The 23,804-nt window shown below is 42.0% G+C and overlaps 1 protein-coding gene across 3 annotated transcripts in view; it reads left to right on the top strand.

Annotated features, from left to right (window-relative positions):
* Window positions 1–23,804, top strand: part of FGF14 (fibroblast growth factor 14) — a 295,842-nt gene that overhangs the window by 57,090 nt on the left and 214,948 nt on the right. The window contains exon 1 of one of the 3 annotated variants that reach the window (XM_083735376.1): window positions 5,281–5,386. The exons of the other annotated variants lie outside the window; for them this stretch is intronic. Coding sequence (XP_083591502.1) covers window positions 5,378–5,386 — 9 coding nt within the window. The 5' untranslated portion in view covers window positions 5,281–5,377. Of the gene's footprint in view, window positions 1–5,280; window positions 5,387–23,804 lie in introns of those variants that run through there. 3 annotated transcript variants of the gene reach the window in all.

The raw sequence follows: 23,804 nt of genomic DNA, 5'->3' as shown, positions 1-23,804 counted from the left end.
ATTTGAACCTCGATTTGCCAAATCTAAATCTATGTTGGCTATCTCCTGCAAACAGATTTTGTTAAAACAAAAGCAACAAACATCTCTCAGGACCAAACATATAAATAGAGGAATGTGCAGTTTTCACAGGCCAGCTTTTGTAGATAGGCTACAGGGTCAATATTCTATGAATCCAACTGGGAACTCATTAAGGGGAAAAAGAAAAGGAAAAGTTGTCTTTCTTGAAACAGCCTAAGTTTGCTCTGAAAGGGCCCGCTGTGTAATACACAAAAGAGGATAAATTGGTTGCTGATTTATTCCTTCTGAGTTCCCTAGTATTGAATCCACTATGTAGATTAAATGTGTACAATACGGTATGTGTGTCCCATGAAGCCAGCCATTTGGTGGATCCTTGTAGGTGACTGACAACACCCACAACTTTTCCAGTCCTAGTCAGGAAGCGAAAAACAGGGAATGCTTTATTTTGTTTTAGTTATTGGGAAATTATGCTAGGAAACTATGTTCTGCTTTGTGGGTCACAAATTGTGTGTGTCTCCAATGGGTGATTAGAGTTGGGTATAGATTGCTGAGAGTTTTCACTGTCGCCATTAACAATCTCATAGTGGTCAAGGATGATAGGATTTATAGTCCAGCAACATTTGGAGGGCAACAGGTTCCTCCTCCATGGCTTACAGCTTAAGTTCGGATAATTGCAATGATAGCTCTCTTGGCTTAGTTTCAGGGGCCACAGAATCCTTTATTTCTATCCATTGCACTAATTACTTCTACTTCACATACATAAGGTAAATGGCAAAACTAAACAAGCTGTTGCTGAAATTTGTGCTGAGTGCAGTTGGACTCTACATTGATAACTACTGTGAAACGTGTGGGTTTGTAGTTATTATAACAGTAAAATTCGTGGGTGCACCTGTTTTTGGCGATAGTATTGTTTAAAAGGAAGGGGCAAAACCAGATCTGTTCCTTGAAGAAAAGCAGTGCTCCAGTAATCAGATCTTGCCTGTACATAATTTGATTTCTTTCTGACTGAGGAAAAATCTGAAAACAGCAGCTGGATCGATTTCTGCACTTGGAAGCTAATTTTGAAAGTTCAGTATTTCTGAAAATGAAATCTAGTTGGAGCAACTTTCTAAAAGTGTTGTGACATAAAAGAGACTAATGTTAGTTGTGTCAATAAACTGAGAGGCTTCTTTAAATGTACGATATCCAAGGTTTATAATGAAAAACACTGTAAAAATAATAATAATCTCCAATGGATTTTCAAGTGCTGGATGGTCAAGTCCTAGGTGTGATTGTAATCATAATCATAATCATAATCTAGATGATATTATAACTGGAATCCAGTAGGATATTGATCTTCTGCCCCCCTTGGGAGAATGGGAAATACTTTAACTCTTGTGCTGTGAAGCTTTCTAGGAGAGCATTAGTTTCACTGATTTGGACTCTTAAAGGTCACACTAGACACAATGCCATTCTGCACAGTTTTCAAACGGCTTTTAAAAAGGCAAATGACAGGCATAAGGGCCCTGTTCCAGTTTAGGACGCCGGTATGGGTGGGGTGCTTTAACTCTTTGCCTCCTCCCACTCTATTCTCAATTTGTCTCAATCTCCCTGTGCGTCAAGCCATTGAGGCAATTGCTAATTTAAGCTGGCGTTTAAGTAGAAGCTGGCCATTGATCAGGGCTGGAGGCTTCCTGCATTAGCAGGGCCTTTGACTAATGACCTTTTGAGGTCCCTCCCAACTCTGTGATTCTGAGGTGGAGTACTGTCCTCATAATAGGTCTTTCAAAGAGCTTTTGGGAAAACTTTTGGGGTGAAAGGGGAGAGATTGAAGAACACTGTGAGAGATTTGCTGGATCAGACTGAGATTTCACTCAGTCCAGTGGTTCTCAAACTTTTTTACTCTGGGCCACGCTTTCAGAATAAAAATTTGCTTGCACCACACCAAATTTTTTATGGATAAGAAATATATTGGAAAACAAAAAGTGCTGGATTTATAACACAGAACACAAATACTTTATAATACGATCACGGGACATCCAGGAAGTACAAAACAATGCAGCTACATAGGAACATGAACCATTCCCAGAATAAAATTGCCTTAATATTTTTCTCCCAGTGGCAAGTTGGAAGTCCTTAGGAAGCCCACAATGAGGGCTTAAAGGCTTGACTTGCCCAAAGGCACTGAATACATTTGAAAGCTGAATAAAGATCCATACCCAAGGGAAAAGGCAAACAATTATCCACCATGCTTTATTGGTTCAGTTGTTAGAAGATATTTTTCATGCTGTCAAGGTGACATTCTCAAATAATTACATTGCCAGTTTAAGCAATATTGCACTAATAGAAGATTATTGTTGTGGTCTTTAAACTTTTCTAAGACTAAATTCATTCTTTCCTTCCTTCCTTCCTTCCTTCCTTCCTTCCTTCCTTCCTTCCTCCCTTCCTTCTTTCGTTACATTATCCATCTGAAATATTGCTGTTCAATATCAAAGCAAGCCTTATTTTCAACGTCTGCTGAACAATGTTGACATCTTGATTAGCACATCATATATTTGGTTTTAGGACTTTACAAGCAATTAGGGTTCCCATACTAATGAACTAAGTATTAGGGAGTACTGAATGTGTTATGAAATGGGGAGGTGCTGTTGTAATGGATAGTTAGTGAGGTTTTTGAAAGGCGCCTTTTGCTTTCAGGTAGTCCTTTGGGTTTACTGACTAATGCTTCTTAAAAAGGTGACATGTGGCAACTCCCACAATATTTCTTTGCCCCTTGGGAAACAGGCTAAGTGCTGATAACTTATCAGCAATATTTTTTTAAAATGTGACGTTGCAATAACTTCTCATTCCATCTAAAAAAAAGATCTCTCTGGCAAAGAAATAGGCGCTACTTGCCTCCTCAATGTCAGTAAGATTTATGATATAAAATAAGAACTGCCAACTTGGTGTGTGTGTGTGTGTGTGTGTGTGTGTGTGTGTGTTACAGTTGCTGGGAAAGGCTCCATTATTAGATAGAAATATTATTTTTTAACCAAAACCCACCCCAAACCCCTATCCTAAAGAAGTCCAGTTCTTCAATTTCAAGATGTGGGGAAATTAAGTTTGCCAAGCTCTTTCTGGCTTGAATAAATAATTATAGAGAAGTTAGTAAGTGTTGGTAATATTCTTTAGGTCCAAATTTCATTTCATTTATTTTTAGTCAACTTATAGACAATTTACAATCTTCTCTATCTATATACCTTATACTATCTATATACCTTATACTATCTATCTATCTATCTATCTATCTATCTATCTATCTATCTGTCTGTCTATCTATCTGTCTATCTATCTATCATCTATCTATCTATCTATCTATCTATCTATCTATCATCTATCTATCTATCTATCTATCTATCTATCTATCTATCTATCTATCTATCATCTATCTATATCTATCTATCTATCTATCTATCTATCTATCTATCTATCTATCTATCTATCTATCTATCTATAAATGAATATAGGCACCCACACTTGTGCATCACTGTGTATACATGCATCACTGGGAAATAAACAATTACATCTGTTCAAACCTGGATATGCTGGGAGAGAGGTGGAAAGTCCTAGTAGCTCGTGAGCCACACACATCTCCCTCCCTCGAGCCCAAAGAGGATGTCAGTCTGGAAATAGAAGGTTTAAAGAGCTTGAAAAAGGAACTTATGGGCTCTAAAATGGCACCTGAGAGCTCTCTCTGCTGCTGCGCTACCTTGCTCAACAGCTGTATTGCAGTGGGCTCAATTGCACTGTTCCCTGCCCTTTCTGGTGATCTGGAGGCAAAGGTACAGTATAAAGTGGGGGGGGGGGTGCAAAGTACTGTATGTTTGATGCCCTTTTGCCCTAGTTCTCCATTCTGACGAGCCTCCCCACTTGCACAAATTTTGCTTATGCACACTGGGGCCCTGAACGTAACCCCCACATAAGTGGAGAGTCACCTGTATATAAAATCTTGAAGCACTTTGCAATAAGGAATCAAAAGATTCTAAAAGAGAGGGAAATTCTCTAAACAAAACAACACATACGCAGATGCTATAAAAAACCAGCAGATAAAATAATCAAAAATTAAAATAAAATAACATACTCTGATCATAGAATACTAAAAAATATTTACAAATTGGCAGCCTTTTGCTGCGACTTGTAGGTGACCAATAGAAACTGAACCAGAAAATCCATCCACTTAGGTCTTTGGTTACTGTTACAGGTTAGTAGGGAAACAGGGATCCTCTAGATACCTGGGCGCCAGATCTTTCCCTCCAGATTTTTGGATGCTGGGGCTTAATCAGAGCTGATGGGCTGAGCTCGCTTAGAGGGGCAGGTGGAGAGATGATGATCCATCTACAAGACAAAAGGCCCTACAGGTAACCAAGGGGGAGGTTTCCAGGGCAATGTTGGTGTGGTGTCGCACACGAAAATTGTCACTTTTCAAAACTAGGGTGGGGGGAGAAGGGGAGGAGTTGCTTGGCAAAAGGTTTTCTGGGAAGGAGAAGCAGGAAATAGGTTGAACTCCATTCAGTGGCTGGAGGTCAGAACCATCTTGGCAGGTTGGGACAGAAGCACAGAGAAGTTCAGAATGCTTTGGAAATCCAGTTCTGCACTACTCAAACCCCTCTTGAGATGCAAATGCTGTAAATTCTGGTCTCCTTTCATCGAAAACCTCTGGTGTAAAAATGTGTAAAACTAACCATATTTCTTAAAACATGGTCCTGGGTAAGCACCTGGAACCCCCTGCAATCTTGCTGTAGATATCATTAGGGCTTTGAGGGTCTTGTGATGTGCCATGCTGTCCAGTCCCAATTATGTTTATTGGGATGGAAATCACATTGAGGTTAATAGGACTTACTTTCATGTGTGTTTGGGTAGGCTTGCTGTTTTAATTGATTTTGTATGTTGACAAGGAAACCTTGATAGCTACTTCTTATGAATGTAAATCTTCAGGCATTCACAAGATTATTTACATACTGTGGAATAAATATCAGATACAGTAAAAATAAGGAGAAACAGCATTTCTCCTCTGCCCCCTTTCTTTTTGTCAGAGGATAGTATGGTGACCCGGGTTCAAATTCCGTGCTCAAGGGGGCAAGCTCTCACTTTGTGTCTATGCTGCTAAATAAATTATCTTAGCAATTTATGTAGAGGTTACATTTCCAAGGGACCTTCTGGAAATGTACAGTTTTTATTTTTTTAAATGGGGAAGCGAAACTGGCCAAATCGTAAAGGATTATATTTATTCAATTCTTTTGCCTGCAAAGAGCAGGCGAGAGAGTAGAACAAATATAACAAAGATATCCTGCTGCATTCTCTCCCCGCCGTTGGTGTGTTTCTCTCTTGACCTACTTGCTGCATGAGAAAGGTTTGTAAATATTTAAATACTTCTCTTAAGTATTTCTCCTGCATGAATTATGTGTATGAAACTAAAGCAGAACTGCAGCTGCCAATTAGAATGCGGTGGAGCTGTAGTTGCTGATGTGCCAATGTAATGATTTCTCTCCGCTCCCCCCCCCCCCCGCCCCCAGCTACAGCCATGCAGCTCTAGTTCTGAATATCAGAATCAACACTGCGGCTCTGTGGTTATTGCCAGATTTGGTTCAGTGAATTTTTGAACGTTGCTAAATGCAAATTGTGCTCTCTTCTTCATTTACTAATGGCTTATTAACTTCCTGTTTTTACCATCTAAGAAAACATCAAAATGTCCGCACAGGCGACTGCCGTTCAGATTCAAAACTGACTTTTGAATAGGTCAGCAAATTACTACGGGTCAGAAGTCGTAATTTCTTCATTCCTTCAATCACTTATGGCCCCCCTTTCAACCTGATAGGCCCACCAGGCATCGTACAACAATAAAACTGTAAAACATGTACAAACGGGGCTGTTTTTCAGCTGGAACTCACCAGAACTCAGTTCCGGCACTCTCAGGTGGGTGCCATTGCCATTCTAAGAGAACGAGGGAGGCGTTCATGGTGAGTTCTGGCACCTCTTTTTCTAGAAAAATATCACTGTGTACAATTCCTATAACTTTATAAACTGCTACAACCTGTCTGCCTTGTTTCAAATCCATAAATTAAAAACAAAAGGGGGGAGAACGTACATGAAGCAGAAAGAGTAACTGGGTCAGAGTATCCCACTTCCACCCTCCTACTTCAGATCTATGTACTTTTCAAGGGAGAAAAAAGAGAACAGCCCTTGCCACCTCATGAGATGGACAGTGAATGGGACTAGCTCTGAAGCTTCATGGGTACCAGGGTAGGACCTCAAGGGTGCTTTGGCACCCATAACCATCATATTGATGACACTTGGGATAAGGGAGTATTGTCAGCAGGAAAATGTATTTTAGAAATGTGGAGATTGTACCATACTTCCAGAGCTAAACTGTGTACTATATGTTATTCAATACTGTTAAGTTGTGGGTGAACATATCAGACCACACAGCGATTCTTCAAACAGCTCTTGTTTATTCACAGGCCAGAACAGAACTGACTGAAGGGTTCAGCCAACCTGCTTATATAGAGCTCTACTACAAAGCAGAAGTAACAACTTTCTGTAACTATCCAATCACTGAACGTCACTTTCAATTCCTTATTTGCATATGCAGACCTGAGTGAAAACTATCTACAGTATCCCCCTGCTGGCCCAGGGTGAGAACTTCAGTACATAACAAATACAGTGGTACCTCTGGTTACGAACTTAATTCGTTCCGAAGGTCCATTCGTAACCTGAAACCATTCTTAACCAGAGGTACCACTTTAGCTAATGGGGCCTCCTGTGCCGCCATGCCGCTGCCGTGCGATTTCTGTTCTCATCCTGAGGTAAAGTTCTTAACCTGAGGTACTACTTCCAGGTTAGCGGAGTCTGTAACCTGAAGTGTTTGTAACCCAAGGTATTCATAACCTGAGGTACCACTGTGCTATATTAGGACCTCATAAGGGCATGACAGTGTTGGCTCCTTTGTTTCTAATGGGTTTTGCGTAACCTGAAGGGAGAAGAAAATGTTGACATTGTAACTGGCTTGTTTTGCACCCTGGAAGTTTAAGCTTTATGATGTCAGTTTAATAACAACAAATATGACACCTTCTGAGTGTTCAAAGTGCTTTGTATAGTTACCTTATTATTAACTCCATACTGCGGAGAGGAAAGAGTGAGGTTGGGAGATGGCAGTTTGCCTTAGGCAACCTGCCGAGTGAATACCTGAGATAAGATTTGAACCACACATACGCCAATTCATATGTACAGAAGATCGGTCTCATGTAGTCCAGGAAGCACTGTTAGGAATCTTTCTGACCAGTTTGTATCTGCTGGAGATGCAGTATCTGTAAAAAAATAAAAATAAAATAAATCATAGGGAGACAAATAAACATAAAGTTTATGCAGTACTTGTGCAGTACTTATTTTCTGATCAGTTCTAAATTGAGAGCAAGTATGGGGCAATAGAGTGGGACGCGGGTGGCGCTGTGGGTTAAACCACAGAGCTAGGACTTGCCAATCAGAAGGTCGGCGGTTCGAATCCCCACGACGGGGTGAGCTCCTGTTGCTCGGTCCCTGCTCCTGCCAACCTTCAGTTCGAAAGCACGTCAAAGTGCAAGTAGATAAATAGGTACCGCTCTGGCGGGAAGGTAAACGGTGTTTCCGTGCGCTGCTCTGGTTTGCCAGAAGCAGCTTCGTCATGCTGGCCACCTGACCCAGAAGCTGTACGCTGGCTCCCTCGGCCAATAAAGTGAGATGAGTGCCGCAATCCCAGAGTCGGCCACGACTAGACCTAATGGTCAGGGGTCCCTTTACCTTTACCTTTATGGTGCAATAGAGCATTGAACTAGAACCTGGGAAACCAAGGTTCAAATTCCCACTCAGCCATGAAGCTTACTGGATGAAGAAAACAGGAGGAAAAAAGTTTAAAACAGAAACCATCAACATTATAGTAAATAATTATTTGTCCTTTGAAACTGCCACCACGGCTGACATTATCTGCAGGGAGAAGAAACAATGCAATTATAATTTTGTAATGTCACAGTGGAATGACTGAACAAGCAAATATCCCTCTTTCAAGCTGTTCTGTATTCTGTAAAGAAGTAAACCCCTGCCCTGTCCTTGGATTTGATTTGTACATACGTACCTATCGTTTACAGGGATGGTGATTTCATAAAACTGTAGTTTGTTTTACAGAACAGTCTTGACCCCCAGATTTGCAGGCTGAAGGGGGTTAGGATGAGAACATTGTCTGGGAGGGAAGTTTCAGGAAAAAAGGCCCCCCCTTCTGTAATCTTTTTACTTCATCCACCAGCCCTTCACATCTCTATACCTTCAAGATCTAAGGTTGCTTCAGAATACCGAGTGTGTGTGTGTGTTTGTGTGGACATCGGTTATCATGCTGACTGGATAATGGCTTTTTCAAGAGAAACATATTTGGGCAGATCTTAAACTGCATGATTATCTGCAACTGTCCAATTAAAGCCTTTTTCCTCCTTAGAAGGCTGATTAATCTCACTGACCTCAGCCATCTCTTTCTAATTAGGAAGCTAGAAGAAGGCTAAAGCTACTGTAAAAGTTTCATGTGATCCTGTTGAATTGACAGCATGGCTTCCCAATAAGAATGGCTAATACTGTAACGGAATTTGTAACAGTGTTTACAATAAAGCTGTTCTCCTTAGGAAAACCACAGAAGGAAAGTATGCTTGATTCATCTAAATAAAAGGCTTTGAAAGGTTTTATTGGTTGCAAAAGGATGGAAAAAGAATGGGATGGAATTCTTTGTTTTTGGATAGCTTTCTATTGCTAAATGTAGAAAAGTGTGTCATGCATGGAAACGTGTGATTATGGCTAGAGATAGGGGTGACAAGTTACATTTGGGTCGAATCAGGCCACAACTTTATTGACAAGAGATGTAAGAGGAAATCACGGCTTTGCTAAAGCTACAACCCCCACCCCACCCCCATGAAAAGCAGGAGGGGGGGATGCACATCCCTAAGGGCAGTTATTATTGGCATATAATTGATCACATTAATCTCCACTCTTACAGTCCGTGCATATTTATTTTATTGGGGATTTCAGCTCCCCCCTCTCCTTTCAGCTTCAATATTCTCCCTTTCATTTTTTATTTATGTATTTCTTTACCATGATTTCATTCCTTTTATTTGGTGTCAGTCTGTACTGCAAACCATAATTTTCTTGCTTTCCCCCATCAGCTAAAAGGGGTCTTAGCAGTGCAAGATCATTGCTGTGAAAGGAAAAAAATCCCCAAGAATTGCTGTCAATTGCACGCTGTCTCAGAACTGCATTTTACCAGAAAGAGGCCAATTCTATTGGGCTTATAGCTTCCTAAAGCCAGTTAAAAAACACTGGTAAAACTGGATAGTTTTAGTTTCCTCCCTACCCATCCCACCTCAGATACACATGCCACCATTTTAATTTTCAGGTGAGTAATTGGGGAGATGATGTGCATATCTCTAAGGCTGTGTTCACCCTATTCCCTTTTGCTCCCTTTATTTTTTCATTCTGTCTTGTCTGCCATTTGTACCCCTTTATGTTGCGCTGCAGAGGGCAATGTGGGAATAATAAGGGCAAGAAGCATGGTAAGGAACAAATGACTGATAGGCTTAATTTCTATCGAGCAGAGCTACTAGCCGGCTAAGATACCTGCTCAGAAGTAGAGGTACCAAAAGGGAGTTATGCTGTAGTGCTATAATGCTTTATGCAAGTTTGGGTTGTGCTGAGACAGCTTGTTCCACAGTGGATTCAGTGCTCCCAGCAACAGCAAAAATATTTAAGTATTTCCCATGTGGCCTTGTTGCTGTCACAGACACTTATGCTGAAGAAAGCCCTTGTCTAGATGCACCTTTAGTGCCTCTTCAATGAAACACTGACATTTCTACTTAAAAATACACAACTAGGGGCACCACCTAGGAATCTCAAGCCTCCTCAGGCAACTCCACATTCTCCCCAAACCACACTCCTCAGTGGTCCTGCATTCAACCCCATGTGTTTTTTCCTGGCTAGTATGTTCATTTGAACTCTGATGATGCCTCTTGTTTGTCCAGATGGAAGATAGAGAGGGGAGTGTAAGTGTGTACAGGCTACTGTGGAAAGGTAAATATTTACACAGATAGGCTTGGTGGGCCTATCTTGACATTACCCACCATACGCATGTGGCCCATGGAAGATGGCTCAGATTTACAGTAGCCATCTGGCTGAAAAATTCTCTTCATCCCTGACCTAGGGCCAAGTGCGGACAACTATCTTGGGACATAGCCTAGGAAAAACACTATCAGTGGTGTCAGTTATACAAAGTCCTCACGGGTCTTTCCTTCTATTGCTTCTGGAATTCCCTTTCTGTTGTGTTGTCCTCCTTTAAGCTCTCTATACCGCCTCAGCTTCTCCTATTGTTTATGTGGCCCTCCTTTGCCTTGAGTAGAGCAAGTTGTGCGTAAAGGCAGCAGTAGAAAGCTCCTGAAGTTAAAAGGTCAATAGGAGATCCTCATTTGCTGTGCATAATTTAGATCTGAGTTAATATTTGTAAAGGCCAGCTCACCCCACCTCTTATTCCATTGCGCCAGATATCCCCCATGATCGTTTGGGAAACATGGCCCTGGGTTGGGGGGGCATTTGGATTTGGCATGATGGATCGCAGGATTCTTTAGAGATGCTGTCTGAGTGTCAATGAAAGTATTGTGGGCTTTTTCATAGGCAAGACCTTCCTTCAGTGGAGGCATGATGTGAAAGCATTTGCCAGGTTCATGCATCTGATGTAGAAGGGTATTGATGATGCTAGCTCATGCCACAATAGAAGGTGTCACAGGATTCTGTTTTTGCTGCTGCTGACTCACATGGCTACTCTTGGTTTCTGGATATATGGGTACTGAGCACTGCTTCTCTCTCTCTGTGTGTGTGTGTATGTGTGTGTGTGTGTGTGTCTGTGAGAGAGAGAGAGAGAAAGAGAGAGAGAGAGAGAGAGAGAGAGAGAGAGAGAGAGAGAGATCAAAAAAAGGACATATGGGACACAGCTAGGAATATAACCAGAGGTCCTTTTGGCACAAAAATATCAATGTGCTAGAATTAGGTCATGCTCCCCATCCTATTTCCTGTGTACAGTTATCTGACCCTGGCACAAACTCTGGTCCCCCTAAAGGGAGACGATCTGGTAAGGCATCTGCTGTATCCCTAAAGCCTTAAAATGAAAGGCTTCTTAGTTTATAGAAGAAATCTGTCTTCCAGCAGTCTTGAATGATCCACGTTTTTCACTTTAGGCAGGTTACAGTTTCTGCTACATCTACAATAATTGCAAAGAGGATGATGCTTTTTTATTTTATTTTAAAGACACATATCTTTCAGTGATTTTCTTCTTAAGCAATATGTGAAAATGGGGCATTTTGTAGACAAGCTACTGCAAAAGAGGACTCTCAGTTGTGTAGACGAAGCAATTTCGGCAGGAAAAGCTTCCATGCAGGAATGACAAAGTGGCATTTTCCAAAATTCCCTTTCTACAACAGTTTAAGAACCTTTGTGTCTGGTGACTGTTCTCCCTTTGTGTTTGGTTACCGTTCTGAGATGACACTGAAGGACTGTAGCTCAGTGGCGGAGCACACACTTTGCTTGCCAAATGTTGAAGATTTACCCTTGGCATCTCTAGGTAGGGAAAGACCTCTGTCTGAGACCCTGGAGGTCCACTGTCAGTTACAGGGTAAGTTGGACCATGGCCTGACATGTTCCAAAGAAGAAGGGGTAGCTTCTGATTTTGCCATGAATCAGGCTGCATACACAGGCATCCATTTAAAGTGCACGGCTTTCCCCAAGGAACCCTGGCAGCTCTAGTTTACCCTTCATAGGGCTACAATTCCCAGCTCACTTGAAAGCTACAGTTCCCAAGATCCTTGTGGAGAAGTCATGTCCATTAAAGGTGCTTTGAATGTATGGTCTAAGTTACATTTGATCACTCCACATCTGGCCTTAGCACAAATCATACCATTCGACAGTTGTCCTTTGGCAGTGTTGCTCAGAACAGCTGCCTTACATCTCTTTATAGCCAACGGGATTTTAAAAGATGCCCAGTTGGCTCTATTAAATTTAGCCTGCCTTATTAAACATTTCACCCCTTCCCTTAATTTTGCTGACTGCAGGACTTTTTCCTGTGCTTCCATTTATATGTGTAATTAGTAGGTGTGTGTGTGTTTTAAACCCACAAATAGTGTGCTTCACTTGTCAGCTATTCACTAATACAGTAATAGATTACACCTGTTACAAATAACGGTGGAGTAACATTTGTCTGGCTGATAAGAAGCTTAAACCTTGAAATATTTCCTTAAGGTTCCTTTTTAATGGTAGGCTGTTTGTAAAGGGATCATGGGGCCAGTATTTTAAGTAGTGCAACGTGCTCCATGAGTTTGGTGCAGTGCAGCAGGCTTGTATAATATTAGTGCTTTCTTCAAGCAAGCTTTGGATCTTAGCACTACTTGGAGAGATGGAAAACATCCAGGATTTTGCTGTGATGTGAAAAACTGCACCGACTACTGAGTTTCTGGAACGTATTTGTTTTTGAAAAGTCTACTGTTTCTTTCACTGGGAAGCAGTTTTAACTAGCTGCTTACAAAATTATAACTAAGATATGTTGCATTGAGAATAGGACTGTCTCCATATTAGAAGCGAGTACTGCAACAAGCCTTTAGTCACAGGATTATTAAGGAAAAGCAGACATATTGACTCTCAGTGTATTTACTTATAGATGTCTGCTGCATACTTTTTCTATGTTGACCAACCAGTGATGCCTTGCACATGTAAACCAGACATAAAGTTTATTCACTACTGATAGTATTTTCTAACCAACTCATGACAAAACATACCATGTCATCCTGTAACCCTGGAAAGCCACTGCCAGTCAATATAATTCAGAGCTGGGTGAACCAGTGTTCTGGCTTCGTGGAAGGCTTCTTTCTTTCCATGTTCCTGAGTTAACAGTTTTCCAGAAGACCTTTATCCTCTACCTGCTTTGCCTCCAAACATTTTTTTCTGTTTACACATGATGCAACCAATCTAATTTGCAAGGACCCTTCACCCTGCATCAATTTCTTCCTTTGCCAATTTTAGCCTTATTTTAAGAACCAGGCCATTTCTTTTCCTCACAGAAGAGAAAAGCATAACAAACGATAAGCAATATCTTTTACAGTCTTCGCCCGTGTATTGGCAAGATATTGCATTGTGCTCTTCCTTCCCCTGAGCAATGTGACATTAAGCGGGGCCATTGATGGGTAAATTTATTTTGAAGAAGAAAGCACAGGAGATTTACAGCGCCTTGTAATATTCTTACTGCTTTACAAAAGCACAGTGGGATATGTGCATATCTGCCAGGTAAAAATGAAAAGCATTTGTAACTTTCTCGATGAGTTCTCAGAAACTAATGAAGACAATGGGGTTGTATCCAGATTAAGCTCCTAGAAGCTGTCAGCAGGCAACAGCAGCCACACACCCTGGGCAAGGGTGGAAGGGGGGTGCAGTGGGGGCGAACCGCCCCGGATGTCTTCGCTGAGGGGGTGACATTAGGCACGCCACCCGTCCATGACTCCCAAGCCTACCCCAAGCCATCGGGGTAAGGAGGGGAGCTGTGCTGCTTTGCTGGCAGCACTCCCCCCTTCATTTTGACAGCTTGTGGGAGGATTGGGAGTAGCAGGTGGGGGGTGCACTGAATGTCCGCCATTGGCGGCTCACTCCGCCCCTGGCTGCAGGGTACACGTGCCACTCCATGCACCCGAGCAGCTATCCCGCGCCTGGGAGGGCACCCTCTGTGTCCCTCCCCCCCTCAGAAGCATGCCTGGCTTTGACTGTGTCTAAATGAGATGAGGGTAGATGATGGGTCTCAAACCCTCAGTGAGTTAGGGTCTTCCTGTGTTCCTATGCTATTTGATGTTTAAAGGTAAAGGGTAAAGGGACCCCTGACCATTAGGTCCAGTCGTGACCGACTCTCGGGTTGCGGCGCTCATCTCGCTTTACTGGCATGACTAAGCTGCTTCTGGTGAACCAGAGCAGCGCACAGAAACACCGTTTACCTTCCCGCTGGAGTGGTACCTATTTATCTACTTGCACTTTGACGTGCTTTTGAACTGCTAGGTTGGCAGGAGCTGGGATGGAGCAACGGGAGCTCACCCCATCACGGGGATTCGAACCGCTGACCTTCTGATCGGCAAGTCCTAGGCTCTGTGGTTTAGACCACAGTGCCACCTGCGTTTGATGTTTAGATGCCAACTAATTATGAATGGCTGCATCATTATTGGTATGGTGATAGAAAAGGCCCCTGAAATCCCAACTTAAACAAGGGTGTGTCTGGAAAGGCAACACTAGTCCTGTTTGTTTCAAGTGTCATTTGCTATTGTTATTTGGTGGTACGTTATTATTTGGTGGTATGTTTATCATGCTATTCAACATAAAAATTACAAAATCTCATACTAAGAATAAACACTTCAGTCCAGCACATAGGAAATATAAACTCATATTGCTCTTCTATAAATGATTCTGCATGTTAAAACAAAAAATGCTGCTAAGCAGAAAGGAAAAAGTTAAGATTGCAGCAGGAGGAGTGGCTGTGGTGAAGGAGGATCGGCTGCAGAATTGACTGTGGATCAGGGCAGAGCATGCACATTCCACTACTTTACACAATGATCTCTGGGCACAGCTGCAGTTTAAGGATTCAGTGTTAAACTCCAGGCATGAAACCAGATTGAAGTGGACCTAGATACCAGCAGATATTCTCAGTGGCAGAATATGAAGCAAAATGTAGAACGTCAGAATAAAATACAACATAGAGTGAGAGGAATTTCTAAGTGTCCTGTTATTGATCTCATTCATCTCTGCTGCCTGATACAAAATAGATGAACTAAGCCTTAAAAAGATTCCTGATTCAATCATTGTTAAATGAGTACTACTGTGTTTAACTGGTTTTGCTGCATTGCATGGATTTACTGCGCAATAATGAATAGAAGGTGACCAGATTTGAAGGAAATCTCGTTTTCTTTCATCGGATTCAATTCACTCCTATGCTGTGTTATATATTTCCCATAAAATGGCCGAATCAAGACCTTTCAAGCATCCCTGTTTTCCAGGGACAGCACTAGATTTACAGAAGCCGTCTGGGTTTCTGATTTGATCCTGGAATATCTCACTTTTCCTTAGGACACCCCTATTTTCATCAGAGAAATGTTGGAGGGTATGGTAGGATGTCCCTATTTTTATTGGAGAAATGTTGGTGGTATGTCAATCTTGCCCCCATTTTATACATTGATTTACTCTTGCATGATTAAATAGTTTAGTCAGTTCTTAAGAGCAATCCTTTACATGTCTAGTCAGAAGTAAGGTCCATTGACTTCAATGTGTTTTACTCCCAGATGAGTACAGGACTGCAGCCCAAATGTACCAGCGCTTGAAGTTTCCACGACATCTTCCTGCCCTCGCTATTATTATTATTTATGTTTAAGCTCACCCTGCAATAATATAAAATTGTATCATTTTAACAACAGCATGAATTACTGCACAAACAGCTCTTCAGGGAATTATACACCAGACTTTAATTACAGACACTTTCCAGTTCAGATGCTTGAAAATGGAGAGTAACAGAGAAAATTCCAACTATTCTCTTGCTCCAAGCAATTCCTCTATTTAATAATTAAAGTATTAACAGCATCATGTGACAAGTGCGTATGCATGTAAATGCAACATTAGACACTGGCTTAACCTTGATTGTATAAATCAGTCTGGATTTGTGTGTTTGGTAAGGAAAGCACGTTCAAGGAATCATACAAGTGAATTGATCAAAATAATTCTATCATTAAATAATATGATGGCGCATAGTTGTCTATCTGTCTACTATTAGCTAGCTTGATCTGGAAAGCTCCCAAGGTTCTCTTTATCTCCCTTCTGTCTGAACATACTAGCACAAATGTATCTTAATTTAGGACTGTCATATGTCCAGATTCTCTTGGACATTACCAGGATTTCAAAGGCAGTAACTGACATGGGGGGGGGGGGGCTTTCAAAGGTGGTGCTTTAGGCATGTCAATCAAAAAATTGCTTTTATTTTGGCGTGTCAATAAAAAAAAAATGTTTTTATTTTGGCGTTCTTGTTTTAAAAAGCTCAATTTTGGGGTCTTCCTACTAAAGAAGCTGAGCAACTTTCAGGGTGCCCTGGTTGTTGCTTTTTGAAATATGGCAACTCTACTTAATTCCCTTCTGCTCTGTCATAATATGCCATGGGACAACAATGTTGCATTGCAATCGTTTTTGTATTTTAATCTGCTCAATGTATGTGTAAATTGGTCTTGCACATCTCAATCCCACAATTCCTTGACTGTTCAAAGCCCTCTGCTGCCTGCATGTGACCTCACCATACCTCAGAACACCCCATTAGCATCAGTGTACTGTAAGAGGCAGCTCCATTTACACAAAGGGTCATGTTTAACTTAACAGGGAAGCCTTATACCCACCAGAGTCTCATTCACTGGAGCCAGTAAGTTCATCCTAAGTGATATTTAAGGAACACTTAGTAAACACTTCATTGAAAGCCACTGAATTATGGTGGCTCAAGTGTTGGTTTAGACAGTCATTCTACATCCAGGTGAGCTCTGGTAGCAGCTGCGCCTCAAAATCACCATGTATATGGTCTGTATGAGTGTGAGTATAACACGAGGGAGCCCTGGGACAAACTGATAAATAGCAGTGTCCCTGAGGGAGGCAGACATTCACTCTTTCCTTCATGGGACTGAGGATTTTAAAAGAGATACTAAACTCATCTATCTGCTCATTAATGATAATAGGAAATGTACTTCTCTTGAAAAAAATATATATTTCAATTTGCTTGTAACTCTTCCTGAATGTTGGCTTCACAGCAATTTCTCTGCCACAGGCATCACAGATCAGATTCTGAATCCAAATAAGTTTTATTTAACCCTCTCTCCCACCCTAGAAGCGTGAACAGGAAGCATGAGGCAATTGCGCTTCCTGCCACATCCAAACCCACCCTAAGATGACATTTTGACGAAGAGATGCATTTCTGTTTATAGGTTGTTTTCTTTACTTTCTATTACTGTGTCAATGGATTAATTATTTCTTTATGCAATTTTCATCTAAAAAGGCTTGCTGCTAATTTTCTTCCTGTAGCAGCACTGTTTAATTAGGCAATCACCCGTGTGTCTACATGCTGGTAGGAAAAAAAGCGACAGAAATTACACAATGTGTTCATTTAAAACTCTGCAAAAGATACTCTTTAACTAACAAATTAAACGAGGAGGAGGAGGGAGGGGGCTTGAGAAAACTACAGATGAAAATTTCAGAGGCCAGAAGTAATAGGGAAATATCTAGTTAACACACACATTATTAAAATTGTGTTTTCTGGAAGGCCATTGTTTAATTTCACACACCACCCTTCCTCATTGTTTCCACTCATTGAATAGGCATACTGGCCTGTTCTTTTTTATATAATCTGTGGTTGGTATTGTCTTCCTTCCACATTGATAACCTGTAGTGCTTTTTGTGTAAGTGCATCTTGCTCTGTTCTCTCCACACCAGTAAGTGTGCCATAGCCATGGGGACAGACATTTAAGCACACCCTTTTAAAAATAATTCTTTTTTTATTAATCCACTAAAGCACTTTTATATTAAAGTGCTACAGCATATTTAACTTCAGCAATTTTTTTAAAAAAATGTATTTTATTGGTTTTCAACAGTTGCACCATAAACATAACATAAAAACCAAAACCAAGCAAGGAGTACAGATTATTGGATTGCCAGTTGCACAGAGTAAAATTAAGGTACATACTTAATAGTTTCACCGGCTTAATTAGTCCTCTCCATAAAGATACATCCGACACTGGGGGTTGTAATAGCTGTGCTGACTTACTAATGTGATCAATAAACAAAGACCACGTGACTTTAAAAATAGTCCCTCTTTGCCTGTCCATCTATAAGTCTGCTGTGCTGGGTAAAGCAATAAACAGATTGCTGGGAAATAAATACAGAGCTAAAATGGTACTGGCTATAAAGGCAGTTCTTTTTTCCCCCCTTTCTAAAGTGTTATTCTGCAAATAGTTTAGCATCTTAAAAATAAACAAAACCATAGGTGAAAAGGCACTTTTGAACAAATTTTAGAACTTTTTATTAAATTAAGCACACTGATATAATTGCATTATCCAAAAAGATAATGGGCAGAGCACTCAATCTCCTAGCTAGTGACAGTTGGCAGAGGTAGCTGTCCACCTGCAGAGAGCAGCTCTATTGACACAGAAGCCACTTCTGCTGCAGAGGCCGCTGCAATGCCTATGGAAATCTACCACTGACATTCTTTCTGCTAGCAATAGCTAGTCTAAGGCCCTGAAATAGGGCACTTGGAAGCCAGAGAGGGAAGGAACAGAGGTAGCCTTGGATCCATGGGCTCCAAAGCCCCTCCAGAGAGACTCCAGCGTCAGGTCCCCTATGCCAGCCTGGAGGTGGTGTAAATAAGCATGAGACTCTAAATTTCAGAGCTGTGGGTTCCAGCCCCATGTTGGGCAAAAGATTCCTGCATTGCAGCGGGTTGGACCTTTGTGGAATCATAACTCTACAATTCTCTTTGATTCCAAGTAGATGACCCCTATTGCTTGGGAGGGGGAACTTGGAAAAATAAGAACCCCCCAAGGGGGGTTCCCATGAGCGGGGTGGCGGCACTGTTTACCTGACCTGCCACCACTGTTATTGTAATGTACCAAGAGGGGTGAGGCAGTGAAGTCAGCACAATGCAAACACACCAGCTGGAGTGCTGGCTTTGCTCTTCCAGCGCATTTGTACCATGCCAACCTGCCTCTTCCCCTCCTGGTATGCTGCAGTGGTGTGTCACTCTGTCATGCCAGTAGTCCCTGCAGGAAAGGCATCACCCTCTTCAACACCTAGGCCTTAGAAATGGCAAGAGACCATCCTATCCTACTTAACATTGTGCTCGGTGCTGAAGTGTGTGTTGACAGTCTTTCCAACCTCATGCATTGCTGCACACATCCAAGTCGCACCTATTAAAACAGTCAACATTAGTGCTAAGGTGATCTAATTTGGTGCAGATTCCACTTCTGGCCTATTCTTTAATAATAATTATAAAAAAATGGATTTTTACTTATTTATTCTTTGCAATCTGAGATAAGACAGGCTGAGCACCAGAAATGAATCCAAGAGGACAACCTGGAGCTAATCCTGAACATTTTAGCCAGTGGTAGCACCCACCACCACTGCAAAACCCTGAAACGTTCGAATCCGGTCTTATTGATGCGAGCAGCAAAATAGCTATTGATTGCGAGGACTCTGTATTGCATTTTCAGCACTCCAGTGAGCATGCCACTGGAATAAACCCTGTTTGGACCTTAGTTCCAACTTGCTTCCGCATCTGACCGCCCTGAGCAACTTTATTTAATAATTACTGTGCAATTATCCCCAAAGTGACAGCTTGCAGGATATAGGTAAGGCAATTGTTTCACTCTGTTCCTATACTGCACAAGGGAATGAACTGCTGACTGGTCTGAACAATAATGAACTCCCACAAGAACTAGAGTGGGAAAGAATATTAGAAAATGCATGTGGCAGGAAAGGAGTTCAAAGCAGAGGGGTGTGGGAGGCACCAGAGAACAAGACAGAATGTGACCAGAGTCATACCATGTATTCTGATATGGTGGGTGCTCTCTTAATCAGTGATGTCTTAATGGGGGGGGGGGAATCATTTCATTGCAAAGGTTTCATAAAGCCATCATGTTGCCTTATCCTGCAACCTGTCAGGTTCCATTCAAGAGGTGATGCCGTCTAAACCTATTGTTTCTTTATGTGCTGTCCTTGTACAATATGCTTTAAAGCTTAAGCTAATTCTTATAAGGAGCTCTTACTGTAGTAAGACTCTTTGGCCCAAGATGGGGCTTGAACTCAGAATCCTGAGATTAAGAGACTCAGTTTTTGTTTTGTTTTGTTTATTTTTAAATGAAAGTGTGGTTTAAAAATATTTAAATCATAAATAAATCTGAAGTTTGGGCAAAGGTCAAAAGACAGGGACTCTACAACCCTGGCATAGCTTTGGCAGGCAGGGACCTCAGCTGATTTTGGTTATCATGAGAATTAATGCTGATTATTACAGTACTTTTATGGGTCAGGGAGTGAGAAAGGTTTTTGTGGGATTCTCTGCCTCAAGTGCCAATAACTTGTCCAGCTTTGTGTACTATGCAGCTTGACTTAGGTTAAAGATGTTGCTATTTGCTGTTGGGACTCAGGCGGCAAAATGTTTTGAGGTGTCCCTGAAGGTGAAGAATGAGAGAAGCCCATCTTTCAAAGAACAGATGTGAGTAAATGCAGATATACCTAGTAGACTTTGTTGCAATTGCGTATGATGCCAGGTTTTAATAGAAAAGATGTTGGAGGAAGAATTTGAGATAGACTAGGCAACGGATAAGGGACGCAGGTGGCGCTGTGGGTTAAAGCCTCAGTGCCTAGGACTTGCCGATCGAAAGGTCGGCGGTTCGAATCCCTGCGGCGGGGTGCGCTCCCGCTGCTCGGTCCCAGCGCCTGCCAACCTAGCAGTTCGAAAGCACCTCCGGGTGCAAGTAGATAAATAGGGACCGCTTACCAGCGGGAAGGTAAATGGCGTTTCCGTGTGCGGCTCTGGCTCGCCAGAGCAGCGATGTCACGCTGGCCACGTGACCCGGAAGTGTCTCCGGACAGCGCTGGCCCCTGGCCTCTTGAGTGAGATGGGCGCACAACCCCAGAGTCTGTCAAGACTGGCCCGCACGGGCAGGGGTACCTTTACCTTTACCTTTAGGCAACGGATGGCGCTGGTGGCGCTGTGGGTAAAAGCCTCAGCGCCTAGGGCTTGCCGATCGAAAGGTCAGCAAAACAGGCAAGAAGTCCCGCTTACAAAACAGGCAAGAAGTCCCGCTTGCAAAGGATAAGTGGGAAGCTCATTTTATGCTCCTATTTATTTATATCCTGTCTTTCCTCTAGACGCAGATGGTGCTGTGGGTTAAACCACAGAGCCCTGGACTTGCCGATCAGAAGGTCGGCGGTTCGAATCCCCGCGGCGGGGTGCGCTCCCGTTGCTCGGTCCCAGCGCCTGCCAACCTAGCAGTTCGAAAGCACCCTTGGGTGCAAGTAGATAAATAGGGACCGCTTTCTAGCAAGACTGGCCCGTACGGGCAGGGGTACCTTTACCTTTTACCTTAGGCAACGGATGGCTTAGAAATATAGTCTGGCTCTCAAGGACATCCCATGCAGCTGCTATCAAAATCCCTGATCCCCAAGGCATCTCACCTCTTATTTACCTTAGTAACTTTACTAAAAAAAACTTTTTGTGTAATAAGGGAAGGGTTTGAAGGCTTCTGGTGCCTATAGGGTGGCCACTTATTCATTGCAAGAAGAGGATACAGTTTTGCATGTGCTAATTTGTATGTATAGATGCACATTTGAAAAATAGTTATTGCAATTTAATTACTCATCTTCTCATTCTCCACAATTGGGGTTGGGGGGTTGGGAGGCTAACTAAGGTATGGGATGTGGCTCAGATGATCAAGCTGACAAGCATCATAAGGGTTAGAAAAAGTCATCAGCAAGACAATAAATGCATAGAAAAGTGGTGTCTGTTCATTTCCTACTGCAACCAAAGACTGAAGCAGATATATTTTGTTGTTGTTTAGTCGTTTAGTCGTGTCCGACTCTTCGTGACCTCATGGACCAAAGCACACCAGATATATAGATAAGCATATTTGAGGTATAGTTATTTATGCAATTTCATTAGTTTTCAGTTGTTGTGTTGTTGTTGTTTAAAAAATACAACTTAAACTGAATGATTTGGATATTTTATATAGGATAAAGATGAAAGTTTTTTCACAGAACTTTTTTTAAAAAAGGAAAAGAAAATAATTATGATATTCACGTAAGAATGCAGTGCATCTCACCTATAGTGGGAAAGACTGGGACCAGTCTGTTCTCAGATGGTGACTGTCGATGGGCAACTTCAGGGTCCCTTCTCTTATACACTATGGTTCTTTTTCTGTAAACTGGACTTTGGCTGGTATCCATGACCAGGGCCTCCTGTGAAATCTGGTTCTGGAGTTCTAGAGCTGGAGTTGAACTAGTGAACTTGAAATTTAAGTAGCTCAGTTTGGAGTCACTAATCCAGCATGGATCCAGAGAGATTAAGAGACACATATCCTCACTGTCAGCTCCTCTTCTGCCTGGTCATCTGCTGGGTCATTGTCTACAGCTGGATCTTGCCCTTCATCCTGAAGAGACCCTGCCAGTAGAACCTCCTGGCAGACAAATGGATGTTTTTACACTGACTTTCTGCCAACTTTCTTCTTGATGGTTTGGGGGAAAGTTGGGAGAATCAGGGATCAAGGCTCTGGAAAGTTTACTGGGCAGCCCAGGTGAGACATGCAGGTGAGATGGGAGACTTCAAGCTATTTTGGGACTATGGTGGATTCACATGCCTACATTGGGGTTCTCTGTGGGATCCTAAGCTTCTTCCTTAGAACTGGTCTTCCAGGGGTTTGGGTCCAGCAGAATCTTGACAATGAAGCACCTCTTCAAATGGAAGGCACTTTCAAACAAAAGACTGAATTCTTGACCGCCCTTCCAGCAGAGGATTATCCTCTTTAAGGTAGGACACATGGCCATTATTAGTGGCCTTTTACATTTTGAAGTAACTAGAATAAGGGGCCATTTGCCTCTCATGTTCATGGAGAAATAATTGAGCAGAGGACAGAACTAACTTCATTGGCTCCTTAGCTCAACTCTGACCCCCCCCCCCCCATTAAAAATTAGCGAGGTACTAGGGATTTAAAACCATTGTGTTCTTCTTTGGGAGAGACGTACTAAAAATTGCAGAATTGGGTCAAATAGTCATCTTGCCTATTTTGCACTTAAGAATTTGGTTTTTTATATTCTCATGTTTGTCTAAAAATGTAACAGTTCTGACAGCTTTCTCCTCTTGTTTTTGCTCAGTTTGGGTATCATATCGCATGGCATGTTGAATCAAGGGCTGTGAGTATCAAGCTGTTAATAACATCTGATGCAGAAAAAACCCAACCCATTTAATACTTCAAAGCACGCAAGTGGGCACTTCAAAGCAGAAACAGAAGCTTTTTAGCTATTGTTCCATCTTCCTCAAACATTACACTGTTTCTCCCTGGACAACTCCAGCTGGTGAAACAAAAGGAGCATGTATTGGAAAATGGTGGTGGTTTCCTGCTCCTGGGGATGGGGGCAGGTTGGCCAAATACTGCTGTTCATTTCATATGTGTGTGGCAGAGATAAAACGAATTACTGCATTGCAGCTAATAATGTGTAAAGGTTATCCTTTCAGTCATGGTTCTTTTGGGTATCCTTTTTGTGTTTAAAGAAAGGCAGTGAATTTTGTTTATACACAGTGTAGTGTGTGTCTCTTCCCAGGGGAGAGCATTGCAAAAGCAAATGGTAGTAACCAGAGAATGCTGCATAGCTTCCCTGCCTTGGCACATTCTTCTTCTTCTTCTTCTTCTTCTTCTTCTTCTTCTTCTTCTTCTTCTTCAGCCCTGTTACTGGTTAAATGATCACAAATAGCACAGCAAGTTCCCTTATTCTGAAGATAATGTAGAGTGGTAGAACTGAGGACACCTTTTAAGAGATTATCTGCACGGAGATGTGTTGGACCAAACTATATTGCATTATTCTAAAAACTTGAATGCAGCCGACATGTATTTCACCCCACACTTCCTTCAGAGTACTGGTGAATATAGTGATACCTCTGCTTGTGAACGGGATCCGTTCCGGAG

This window comes from Podarcis gaigeae (genome assembly GCF_964106915.1).
Source record: "Podarcis gaigeae genome assembly, chromosome: 4".
Classification (NCBI taxonomy): Eukaryota; Metazoa; Chordata; class Lepidosauria; order Squamata; family Lacertidae; genus Podarcis; species Podarcis gaigeae.
This window is presented reverse-complemented; position numbering and strand designations above follow the sequence as displayed.